This window comes from Podarcis tiliguerta, assembly GCF_965153285.1.
Source record: "Podarcis tiliguerta genome assembly, chromosome: 12".
Lineage (NCBI taxonomy): Eukaryota > Metazoa > Chordata > Lepidosauria > Squamata > Lacertidae > Podarcis > Podarcis tiliguerta.
In genome coordinates, this window is record NC_139545.1 from 56,560,056 (window position 1) to 56,573,498 (window position 13,443).

The 13,443-nt window shown below is 47.9% G+C and overlaps 1 protein-coding gene and 1 long non-coding RNA gene across 2 annotated transcripts in view; one reads left to right on the forward strand and one right to left on the reverse strand.

Moving 5' to 3' along the window:
- LOC310661168 overlaps positions 1–13,443 on the forward strand; it is a 213,560-nt gene that overhangs the window by 65,556 nt on the left and 134,561 nt on the right. The gene's annotated exons all lie outside the window — the stretch shown is intronic.
- The window catches only part of LOC310660949 (EH domain-containing protein 3), a 32,462-nt gene continuing 27,424 nt past the window's right edge, over positions 8,406–13,443 (reverse strand). Inside the window, exons 5-6 of the mRNA XM_083406564.1 lie at positions 11,924–12,088; positions 8,406–9,241 (exon numbers count right to left, since the gene is read on the reverse strand). Coding sequence (XP_083262690.1) covers positions 8,714–9,241; positions 11,924–12,088 — 693 coding nt within the window. The 3' untranslated portion in view covers positions 8,406–8,713. The remainder of the gene's footprint in view (positions 9,242–11,923; positions 12,089–13,443) is intronic.

The window sequence follows — 13,443 nt, forward strand, 5'->3', positions numbered from 1 at the left end:
GTGCTTTAAATGTCAACACCAACACTTTGAATTGTGCTCGGAAACGTACTGGGTGCCATCATAGATCTTTACAGTATTATAGAGTCTCGGCTGCCACTCCCAGTCACCAGTCTGGCTGCCGCATTCTGCCCAGGCTTGCAACCCGGAGAGGTCATTTTGGTGCTGCCACCACAGCAGTTTTGACTTCACCCATCGTCTCTCGAGACAGACAGCTGCCAACAACCACCGTGTGTGTGTTTGTGTGTGTGTGTGTGTGTGTGTGTCTTCCCCTTCCATTTTCTTTATCAACTGGTTCCCAAGCGACAACGTAGATTTGGAATGCAGATATTGGTACCAGACCAATTGCTGGCGGCTGCCCAGATTAGTTTTGGGTAAAGAATGGTTTGCTTAGCCTGTAGGAACAAAAGTTCAGGTGCAGGGGGGGGGGACGGGTTTCGAAACACTCCCAGCTCCATCGATAACAAGGCGACACCCAAAGAAACAGATCCAACTCTTCATTTTTAATGTTGTTTTAGGATGTATGTACAACGGGGGGGAGAAAAAAGGTTAACGGATTTTATTTTTAAAAAACACACATGGTAAATGCACTACGATAAGAATGTTGTTTGGGTTTTTTTTTACACACACAGAATATATATTTCTCTATATAATATTAACAAAAGAGATATAAAATAAGTTATATCTGTCCTGGGCTCTGTCTCCCACCGCCCGCCCCCCTTTTCTCAGGTCACAGTAGAAGTTCAACAAAACGCAAAGCAACGAGGACAGTTCATCTCACTCTCGACATCAGCAAAAATGACGGGGTCAGCGAAAGAGGCGTGATTTGGACCGAGAGAAGAGGAAGACTAGCAGGAAACAGTTTGGCTCAGTCTCTCCAGTCTGAATAAGGTTCAGGACAATTACCGTATTTTTCGCTCTATAAGACGCACCAGACCATGAGACGCACCTAGTTTTTGGAGGAGGGAAACAAGAAAAAAAAAATTCTGAATCTCAGAAGCCAGAACAGCAAGAGGGATCTCTGCGCAGTGAAAGCAGCGATCCCTCTTGCTGTTCTGGCTTCTGGGATCGCTGCACAGCCTGCATTCGCTCCATAAGATGCACACACATTTCCCCTTACTTTTTAGGAGGGAAAATGTGATTCTTATAGAGCAAAAAATACGGTATTTTAGAGATGAAAATGGAAGGCGAGAGTTGGGGTAGAGGCTGTAACTGTTGGGTTAAGCAACTCCCGGGCAGGGCCATCCTTGTGTCGTGTGCCCCCAGCCTCTCTCGCCAACAGACCGTGCAAATGACGACATAGCAGGGCATTCTACAGATCCGCCATTTTTATTGTGCACAAACATATCTGAGGTGAAACAGAAACACCGAGCAAAATTAAGTCCAACCACAGTGGAAGAAGGACTCGGGAAAATGTGCAAACCGCCTCCTTTGTTTCAAGAGTATTAAATGCAGCAATAGTTTGCTCCAGCCACAAATCCTTTAGTTATCTCCCCACTTCTGATGGTGCCATCTTTTCCATGCAAGGAACTAAACTTGTATGATTAAAAACCAGGGGACCTGGAGCCCTCCAGCCATTGCTGGACTCCATATCTGCCATCATTCCAGTGTTCCTTCAACCGCTGGGTCCCCAGATGTTGATGGACTACAACTCCCATCGTCCATGACCGTCCGTTAACCTGGCCGTGGATGATGGACGTTGTAGTCCCAGGACATCTGGGAAGTGGGAACCCAACGGTTGAAGAACACCACTCCAAAAACTCTCCAGTCTTTCAGACAAGGCTTTCGAGCTTGGGTTGAAGATACTGGAGATCAAAACTTTTGCCTGCTCTGCTATGTTCTTATGTGCAAAGCCGACCATTCTCAGATTTGCATCGCACGATTATCCTGGCAGTGCTTGCAAATCCGGTGCAGCGTTCACCGGAATGACCTTTGGAACCCAGAATTCCTAAAACATCAAGAGTCTTAACGCAACACCTTCGGCCGGGGTCTTACAAGAAAATGCAAGCGACCAGGGGAAGTTTCCTACGGCTAACGCAGGCCCACTGTTCGCCTTTTGCAGAGTTATTCTGTGTACAGATTTGCACCAACAAAGATTAAGGAGACAGACAACAGGCAGGAAGACTGAACGTTGAAGACTGCTGAACATGAATACTTCACATCCACGTGTGTCTTTGAAGAACCAGTCTCATCCAGAGGTATTTGTCATCTAAGGGTGCTCCAATACAGAAGGCTCTCAGGGCTTCCAATAATTGCTCTTCCACTGAAAACTACGAGCAGAATTGCCATTGGTCACCCACATCTCAAGAGTCAAGGTGTGTTCATCTTGCATTCATCTGGTGGGCATGGCGGAGCCAGGTGGGCACCTCTGCCTGCTGACATTTCCCCACTACTCACCGGCCATGCCCACCCACTCTCTTCTCCAGACATTTCAAAGCGGGTGTTCTCAGCGGCATTTTGGGCACCCTTGCTTGGTTACGGTTGTTGGGAGGGAAATCGCAAAAATAAAAATAGTTAAAGCAGCTCTAGTTTTGTTTTTAAAAGGCCGCCTGTATTACAGGGTAACAACAAACCAACCTATGGTCACGTAAAGCAACCTTAATAAACACATGAGGCGTAACCGGCTGTGTTCTTAGATAAATAAGATATACTATTCATAGTATCGGGATGCGGGTGGCGCTGTGGGTTAAACCACAGAGCCTAGGACTTGCCGATCAGAAGGTCGGCGGTTCGAATCCCAGTGACGGGCTGAGCTCCCATTGCTCGGTCCCTGCTCCTGCCAACCTAGCAGTTTGAAAGCATGTCAAAGTGCAAGTAGATAAATAGGTACCACTCCGGCGGGAAGGTAAACGGCGTTTCTGTGCGCTGCTCTGGTTCACCAGAAGTGGCTTTGTCGTGCCGGCCACATGACCCGCAAGCTGTACGCCGGCTTCCTCGGCCAGTAAAGCGAGATGAGCGCCGTAGCCTCAGAGTCGGTCATGACTGGACTAGGTCAGGGGTCCTTTTATTCATAGTATCAAACTGTAAATTTCAACAGAAGTAACTCACACCTGTCTGTAAGATGTGTGAGATCGTGATATTGTATTTATTTGCATTACTTAGAGCTTTAACTACTGATGAAGCCCAGGACGGCAAAACAAGGCCAATATTCCAGAAATCCTTGTCTTAGACTTTGCAAAAGGATTTTGTGGATCTGTAACAACCTTTCATGCGGACGGTTTGGACTTTATGAACAGACAGGTGGAATGGACACCATTACACAGATGGACCTTATGGATGAACTGACTATAGAATGATCTGATCCACTGGGTCTTCTGCTTTGTTCGTTTGTTGAACTTTATGAGATACAGTGGTGCCTCGCAAGACGAAATTAATTTGTTCCGCGAGTTTTTTCGTTGTGCGAGTTTTTTCGTCTTGCAAAGCACCACTGCATTTAAACACTGATAACGGCGGGGAGGGGCGGGGAGAAGCAGGACAGCTGCCGCAGCCGGTACCTCAGACTCACCCGTGCGTTGTGGCCACCGTGCGACGCGGCTGCTGGAGGGTGGCGGGGCTCAGGAGCGCGACTCCAGGGAGAGAGAGGCGCTGGCGGCAACAGCTCTCTGAGGGGAGCGCGCGAGGGGGGTGGGCAGCGGTGCGAGGCACTAACCGTCAGCCGGAAGGTGGGAGGGAGCCGGAGGAGCGGGGAAGCGAGCATGCGTGCGTGCAGTGACCATCGCCATGACACGAGAGGCAGGGCCGTTTCGTCTAGCGAAGCAAGCCCTTAGGAAAATACGTCTTGCGAAGCACCTCAGAAAACGAAAAACCCTTTCGTCTAGCGAGTTTTTCGTCTTCCGAGGCATTCGTCTTGCGGGGTACCACTGTACTTCTGTTGAAATTTACAATTTGATACTATGAATAGTATATCTTATTATCTAAGAACACAGCCGGTTACGTCTCACGTGTTACAGGGTAAGCAAACTGCATCTAAACTGATTTCTGAGTGAACGACTGAGATGCAGGTTGCAAGGGTTTCGCCAGAGAATGCCCAGCTCTCAATTTCACAAGTAGATCTCATCAGACAACCCAACCCAGCCAGTTCCAGAATTCAGCCTGGTAAGGTTCACAGCCCAGCTAGGAAATAAACCAGCTTGATCTTCATTGCTTCTGAGCTGCATTGATTTTCCATAGTGCAATTGCAAAAAAATCCCCCCCAATATATATATATATTTAAGGAGTGTCTACAGGACTGGTTTAGAGGACTGTAACTTTACAGTGCTTACTCAGAAGTAAGCCCTGCCACTGTCAATGCAGCCTACTAATTAATAGCTAAACGGAAGGTGGAAGAATCTTCAGTTCAGGAAGCGGTTAATGGAGGGGACAAGAGTTGCGGACAAAGACAGGAAATGACTCTGGAACAGGAAATGCACAGCGGACCAATAGAAAAAGGGGGCGGGCTCTCCAACGTGTCACCCACCTCCGGGGGCAACTCCTCACCCCCCTACTGCAGCGAGATCCCCACCGCCTGCAAAGGAGATTGCATTGCTATTCTGCTCTTGACGGATTTTTGTGGGGAAAACCAGACCGAAAAAGAAATGGGGAAACGTGGCAGGTTTTCAATCACGAGGCGGGCAATTGCACGTGAGAAGCCGCCTTTATGGAAGCACCGAAAGGGCCTTGGATTGGGGCCCGCAGGAGATTCTGATGCTTTACTTAGGGCCAAACTCAAGAGGAACATCAGACAATGAATAATGACAGAAGCTCAACCCCAATCACAGCCTACTAAGGATTCAATCATTCACACCACTTTGTTCTTATTAAGACATTATCGTCAGGAAGCAAGGAAGAGTTAATTGCATACTGGGGTGAGATCGGAGTACTGAACGTTTTACGGCAGGCATGGGAAACCTTTAGCCCTCCAGATGTTCCTGTATTCGAGTCCAGTGTCCAGTCCTGGGCGCCAGAGTTTAAGAAGGATACTGACAAGTTGGGGCAGGGGTCAGCAAATTTTTTTTAGCCACGGGCCGGTCCACTGTCCCTCAGACCTTGTGGCCGGCCGGCCGAAGCGTCACTCCCAGAGGTCTTTCTTCTTGGAATAACAGGTTTGGAAGTGCCCAAGAAAGATGTTTGACTGTTTTTGTAGGTCACAACTGCTGCTAGAATTTTGTTAGCTAAGAATTGGAAGACACAAGAAGTCGCAACAGTGGAGGAATGGCAGATGATGATGATGGCCTTTTCGGAGCTGGCTGACCTGACCGGAAGAAGCCGCGACCAGAAAGAAGAGGAGTTTCAAGAGGACTGGAGGAAATTTAAGGACTATTTAGTTAAATATGTTAAGATAACTTCATTGGGAAAATTTGCAAATCTCAAGATAGGCTTAGGATTTAAAGATGTATTGTTAGAGAATAACATGTTTCAAGTTAAAATGAAAAGAAAGAAAGATGTTAAGGGATTAAGTTAATTTTATGAGAAAATTGGTTTTGGAAAAATGCTACAATGATATACGCTGAAATTCAGCCAGGGGGATTTGAGGAAGTCACTTAACAATGTTACTAAGATTGGATTAAGTACAATGAAGATGTTTGTTTGTTTGAAAATTTTGGAAAACCAATTAAAAAAAAATGGGGGGGGGGAAGAGAGAAGCATCACTGGTAGGGGGAAGCTGGAAGAAGAGGTGAGGGGGACAAACAGTCCTACTCCTCACCCCCCCCCACCTCCAGTCCCAGCCGCTGCGCTTACCTCCCAGGGGCTGCCACCGCCACTGCTTCTCGTGAGTAGGGAGAGCAAGTTCGTCCACTCCACTCTCTGGCCCACAGGAGCACCAGGGCGGCGGTGGCGGAGGGAAGATGAGTGGCGTGAAAGAGCTGGCTCTAGAGAGGGGCTGCTTAAAATGGCGCTCAGCCAGCCCCCTTCCTTCTCTAGGCAAGGCAGGGAGAAACCGAGAGGAGGGAGGGAGGAGGAGCAGTGTGTGTGTGTGTGGGGGGGAATGGAATGGCGCAGGGGGGGGAATGGCGCAGCCCGAACAAACAATCCCCACGCTGATCCACGGACAGTCCGCGGGCCGGATCCTGAAGGCAACTGGGCCTGATCCAGCCCACGGGCCTTAGTTTGCCGACCCCTGAGCTAGAGTATGTGGAGAGGATAATCAAGGGACTGGAAAGCCATGCCTGATGAGGAATGGTTGAAGGAGCTGGGGATGTTTAGCCTGGAAAAGAGGAGATATGAGAACCATCTTCAAATATCTCAAGGGAAGAGGGAGTGAGCTTGTTTTCTGCTGCTCCAGAGGTCAGGACTCGAACGAATGGATTCAAATTACAAGGATGGAGATTCCGACTAAACATCAGGAAGAACTTTCCGACAGTGAGAGTTATTCCACAGTGGAATGGACTCCCTCAGCAGGTGTTGGGCTCTCCTTAACTGGAGACTCTGAAACAGAGTTTGGACGGTCATCTGTCAGGAACGCTTTAGCTACGATTCCTCTTCCAACTCCACAATTCTACAATTCCAACTGCAACTCCCACCATCCCAGCCATGCTTGCTGCTGGGGGTTGCAGTTCAATAAACACACAAGACGTAACCGGCTGTACATTTGAAAAAATAATATATACTATTCATTGTATTGAATTGTAGATTTCAACAGAAGTAGCTCATAAAGTTCAACGAAAAACGTAGAAGCTTCATCAGTAGTATAAACTCTAGGTAATGCAAATAAATACGATAAAAACCGTCAACAAGCGTACATACCATATATGATATCACAGGGCAGTGAATCTTATAGCTTAGTAGTAGCTGCTGTAAGCAACAACAGTGTGACGCGGCAGCTAAAAAAGCCAATGCAATTCTGGGCTGCATCAATAGGAGTATAGCATCTAGATCAAGGGAAGTAATAGTGCCACTGTATTCTGCTCTGGTCAGACCTCACCTGGAGTACTGTGTCCAGTTCTGGGCACCACAGTTCAAGAAGGACACTGACAAACTGGAACATGTCCAGAGGAGGGCAACCAAAATGGTGAAAGGCCGGGAAACGATGCCTTATGAGGAACGGCTAAGGGAGCTGGGCATGTTTAGCCTGGAGAAGAGGAGGTTAAGGGGTGAGATGATAGCCATGTTCAAATATATAAAAGGATGCCACATAGAGGAGGGAGAAAGGTTGTTTTCTGCTGCTCCAGAGAAGCGGACACGGAGCAATGGATCCAAACTACATGAAAGAAGATTCCACTTAAACATTAGGAAGAACTTCCTGACAGTAAGAGCTGTTCGACAGTGGAATTTGCTGCCAAGGAGTGTGGTGGAGTCTCCTTCTTTGGAGGTCTTTAAGCAGAGGCTTGACAACCATATGTCAGGAGTGCTCTGATGGTGTTTCCTGCTTGGCAGGGGGGTGGACTCGATGGCCCTTGTGGTCTCTTCCAACTCTATGATTCTATGAACATTTACAGAGTCATATGGACAAGCACAATATTTTGATTCGAGCAACAGGTGTTGGCAATCAACAGATAGTAAAATTTCTTTCTTAAAGTGACCCATATGGCACCGCAGAAGTAAACCAAACTGAATCCATTCTCAGATGTTCTACATAGTAATGCACCTCATACAAAAATGTAATCAAATATCAGATCGAAAGTACTATGCTCTAAGATCCACTGTCCTGTGATATCGTATGTGTATGTACAGTTGTTGACGGTTTTTATATTATTTTACTTCTAAAAATGTGTGAGATTACGATATTGTATTTATTTGCATTACCTAGAGGTTTGTACTACTGATGAAGCCCAGCATGGCAAAACAAATCCTTGTATTAGACTCCGTGAAAGGAATCTGTGGAACTGCAACAACCTTTCATGTGGATTGTTGGACTCTTACGAACAGACAGGTGGAATAGACACTTTCACATATATGGACCTTATGAATAAACTGATTAAGAGAATGAACCGATCCACTGGGTCTTCTACTTTTCTCCCACTCGAGCAGCTGCCGAGACCACATAACACCCGTCTTAAAAGACCTACACTGGCTCCCATTACGTTTCCGAGCACAATTCAAAGTGTTGGTGCTGACCTTTAAAGCCCTAAACGGCCTCGGTCCAGTATACCTGAAGGAGCGTCTCCACCCCTATCGTTCAGCCCAGACGCTGAGGTCCAGCTCTGAAGGCCTTCTGGCAGTTCCCTCACTGCGAGAAGCCAAGTTACAGAGAACCAGGCAGAGGGCCTTCTCGGTGGTGGCACCTGCCCTGTGGAACGCCCTCCCACCAGATGTCAAAGAAAAAAATAATTACCAAACTTTTAGAAGACATCTGAAGGCAGCCCTGTTTAGGGAAGCTTTTAATGTTTAATAGGTTATTGTATTTTGGTGTTTTGTTGGAAGCCGCCCAGAGTGGCTGGGGAAACCCAGCCAGATGGGCGGGGTATAAATAATAAATTATTATTATTTCTCGTTGAACTTTATGAGCTACTTCTGTTGAAATCTACAATTCAATACAATGAATAGTGTATATTATTTTTTCAAATGTACAGCTGGTTACGTCTTGCGTGTTTATTGAAGATGTTCCACGTAACCAGGGGGTTGCAGTTCGACAACATCTGAAAGGCCAAAGGTTCCCCACGCCTGCTCCAAAATATTGCACCAGGTTCCTCACCACGCCTGGACGTTATTGGAAGCCAGAAGCCAGCTCCGCATCTCAATTAGGTATATTTGATTTACCCACCCACCCAACACCCCACAATTCCTTCCCGCCACCCTCTCACTCTGTCAGTTTCCTCTTCGACGGAGGGATGAGGTGAGACGGGAGCTCGTTCGGCAACTCGTGGCCTTCCAACTTGACTTTGATGAGGTGGTTGGCCAAAGCAAACTCCTCGTCGTCAAGCATCCCGTCTTTGTCGATGTCAGACAGTTTCCAGATCTTGCCCAACACAGTGTTTGGCAGCTTGGACCTCACCATCTCCTTCTTGGCGTTGGCGCCAGTGATCTTCCCGTCCACCGGCGAAAGCGTGTAGAAGATCTCGTCGTACATGGGCTTGTCCCTGGCCACCACCCAGTTGGCGTCGTCGATCCCTTCGCCGGCGCCCTCGCCGTAGCCGTGCCCAAAGGGGCCGTGAAGGGTGCCCTCGAAGGCGCCCCCTTTCACCATCTGCACGGGCCGCTGGGACTCCTCCTGGCGCACCAGCACCATCAGCTGGGCGATATCGCTGGCAAGCATATCCTCGACCGCATCCAGCAGTTTGCTCTTCAAAGGCTGGAACTTACTGAAGTCTTGCCCGTGTAGCTGCTCCTGAAAGACAGAGCGATGGGCAATTCAGCGTGAAAAGAGGGGACCGCAATCACCTTCGGCTGGGTCGGGGTGATATGGGATTGGGCAGGCAACTCCCATCTCCTGCAGGGCGCAATTAGTGCCAGCACCGTCCGTTAAGAGTTTGGGTGTAATCTTTGACGCCTCCCTTTCCATGGAGGCGCAGATTGCAGCTATAACAAAGGAGGCATTTTTCCATCTCCGCCAAGCTAAGTAGTTGGCTCCTTACCTCTCTCGCCCTGACCTCGCCACTGTGATCCATGCGACGGTCACCTCCAGACTGGATTATTGTAACTCGCTCTACGTGGGGCTGCCCTTGAGACTGACCCAGAAACTCCAGCGGGTGCAGAATGCTGCAGCGAGACTCCTTACGGGGTCCTTGCTGCAGGATCACATTCACCCGGTGCTCTACCAGCTGCACTGGCTCCCGGTGGAGTACAGGATCAGGTTCAAGGTGCTGGTTTTAACCTTTAAAGCCCTATACGGCCCAGGACCCTCGTAGCTACGGGACCGCCTCTCCTGGTATGTCCCACGGAGGACCTTACGGTCTTCAAATAAAAACATCTTGGAGGTCCCAGGCCACAGGGAGGTTAGGCTGGCCTCAACCAGGGCCAGGGCTTCTTTGGCTGTGGCCCCGATCTGGTGGAACGCTCTATCACAGGAGACTAGGGCCCTGCGGGACTTGACATCTTTCCACAGGGCCTGCAAGACGGAGCTGTTCCACCAGGCCTTTGGCCAAGGCACAGTCTGACCCCCTCCTTCGGTAATTCTCACAGAACTCTAGCCCAATGGTTGCCATTAATTTGATTCTGAATTGATTTTAGAAGGTATTTCAATTAATTGACTTATTTTATGTAAACTGCTATTTTTACTGTCGTTAGCCGCTTTGGCTGGGGAGGACGGGATATAAATAAAATTTTATTGTTATTCTTTATTATAACCAAGCCTCCTGAGAAGTAGCTCTCAAACGTTTTCCCTCGGGAATAAAAATTCGCCACACTGATTTTTAAATTGGCAAGAAATACGTTTGGTTGGGGGGAGAAACAACTCCTAGCAGTGCTTGGTTTTGAAAATATACCTATCCATACCTGGAAGATTTAATGAGAGGTGTGAACTGGCTTTTGCAGCGTAATCTCACTTCTATTAGACAAACTAACTGCAATCCCCTCATCAGCACAAAGAAGGCTTTCTCTTTTCTGATCTTTCCTATTTGTCAGAGTTGGAAATCCCTTTTCACGACAATATGTTGCAGAGAAGCACATTAGAATGGCCAATGCTCTTGAAGAGAGGCCTAGGTACTAGTTCTGGTTGTAAAGATAAAGGGACCCCTGACCATTAGGTCCAGTCGTGGCCGACTCTGGGGTTGCGGTGCTCATCTCGCTTTATTGGCCGAGGGAGCTTGCATACAGCTTCCGGGTCATGTGGCCAGCATGACTAAGCTGCTTCTGGTGAACCAGAGCAGTGCACAGAAACGCCGTTTACCTTCCTGCTGGAGTGGTACCTATTTATCTACTTGCACTTTGACATGCTTTTGAACTGCTAGGTTGGCAGGAGCAGGGACCGAGCAATGGGAGCTCACCCCGTCATTGCAGGGATTTGAACCGCCGACCTTCTGATCGGCAAGTCCTAGGCTCTGTGGTTTAACCCACAGCGCCACCTGCGTCCCAGTTCTGGTTGAATATCCCCCCAAATTATTTTGATACTATACTACACTGAAACGTTTTAACGCTTCTTTGATTGTCCTTGAATCTTCCTGCCACAATTGTCATCACATCCGACCACACCTTTGAGAACAATGGCCTTATGAGGAATGGTCGAGGGAGCTGGGTACATTTAGCCTGGAAGAGGAAACTCGGAGGCGATAGGATAGCCATCTACAAATATCTGGAGGGCTGTCGATGGAGTTGACTTTTAACGCCCTAAATGGCTCTGGCCCATTAAACCTGAAGGAGCGTCTCCACCCCCATCGTTTGGCCCGGACACTGAGGTCCAGCTCCGAGGGCCTTCTGGCGGTTCCCTTCCTGCGAGAAGTGAAGTTACAGGGCCTTCTCAGTGGTGGCGCCTGCGCTGTGGAACGCTCTCCCAGCAGATGTCAAGGAGATGAATAACTACACAACTTTTAGAAGACTTCTGAAGGCAGCCCTGTATTGGGAAGCTTTTAACATTTGACATGTTGCTGTGTTTTTATTATGTCGGAAGCTGCCCGGAGAGGCTGGGGAAACCCAGTCAGATGGGTGGGGTATTATTCTGATTATGACGGCGGATTAAAATTACAAGAAAGGCGATTCCAACTCAAGGTTAGGAAGAACTGTCTGACAGCAATCGCCATTTGACAGTAGGGTGGGACTTCCTGCAATGGACTCTCTTTCCTTGGAGATTTTAATGGTTGGTCTAGAGGACCTCAGGGGTCCCCAATTTTGAACTCTCCAAGTCTATGATTAATGTGACTCTGCAATTTGGAAGTCAGGCTTCCCCTTTCCTCCCCAGAACGATAATCTGAACTGAAAATGAGATTTCTCTTCTGGGCGAAAGCATTCCTTCCAAACCGGAATGTTCTAGCCGAGGTGGGCAGCAAAGTTTGCCTCAGACCTCCCTCTGTGCAAGTGAAACTGAGGAGTTTTCCGTCCCGGTTCTCAGATGCGCTTTGTTTTTCCTGGCACTCACCTGCATCTTCTTCAGATTGGGAAAGTCTCCCGGCGAAATCTGATGCTCCCGCTCGATGCGCCCGTAGATCTCGCCCAAATTGTTCACGAGCTCTTTCTTCTTGTTGTCTTTCCCAAACACCGAAGGCATTTCCTTCTTAAGGGAACTAATGATGTAGGCGTGGACCTAAGGACATCACAGAAGGGAGGTGTAAATACTTTGCGACTGCCATAAAACTTAGGGAAAATGCTGTGCTACCAAAATGATTTAGGTTCTAAATGGTAATTTTAGGTTATATTTTAGCGACCAAGATTTAATATATATTTTTTTAAACTGCCGCTATTTCTGAATTGTCTCTGTTATACCCAATTGCAGTTCAATGTATCCCTGTTGTGTCTTATGAAGTGACCCGGAACTGGTCTGTGACCGTAATAATAAAGTTGTTCTTCTTCTAAATATTTTGTGGTTTTTTAGACAACACCACCACCTCATTCTCATCTGATTCTCCATCCCTCCTACCCAAATATTCTCCTCTATTTCTGCAAAGAGCTCAAGGTGATTCCTCCTTTCCCATTTAATCCCAACGACCCTACCAGGTAGAGTCATAGCTGTCAACTTACAGATTTGAAAATAAGGGACCATCAGCCTCAAAAATAAGGGATCAGCAGCCAAAATAAGGGATTTTCCGGGCACAGGTATGTTAGACTTCTGAGCCCTTCCGAGCCAAAGGCAGAAAGCCCAGCCAGCGGCCAAATGAAGCCTCATCAATAAGGGACAGCGGCGGGGCGGGGCACTGGGATAAGGGGCTGTCCCGCCAAATAAGGGACACTTGACAGCTATGGGTAGATTAGGCTAAGAGACAGCAGCTCAGCCAATGAGCTTCACAGCCGAGTCAGGATTTGTCTCTCATCTCCCAGGTCCTAGTCTGGCTCTCTAGTCCAGTTTTTCCTCAAACCCGGGTCCCTGATAATCTCAGGTATGTTGAGCATCTTCCCCAAACCTTCTTTTTATGGGACTGATGGGATCTACGATCTGGAAGCCCTCAGGTTAGTGAAGGCTGCACTACGTCACACTGGTTCTCAGGTAGACACAGTTGAATTTTATTTTATTTTGCATGTTTCTGAGCAGGACGCAGGACGAAACAGATGCCTTGCAACACTCCGTTTCAAAATACTTTTTCCGTCGTGACATTTCTTGGGTGCTTTGAGCGCAGCACAGTCCCTTAGGTCAAGCTATCCTCAGTCTCATGATGAGGACAAACAGAAAAAAGGGGTAGAAAGCAGCCTGTAACTGCAAAATTATAGCAGTACCTCGGTTTTCAAATGACGAATGTTCCGGAACTCGAATGCCAAAAACCTGGAAGTAAACGCTTCCGTTTTTGAACGCGCCTCGGAGTTCGAACGGCTTCCACTGAGGTACCACTGAATTTTTATCAATTTTGTCTGTAAATTTGCAGACTGCCTCGGTTTTCAAACGTTTCGGAAGCTGAATGGCCTTCCGGAACGGATTACGTTCGAAAACTGAGGTTCCACTGTATAACC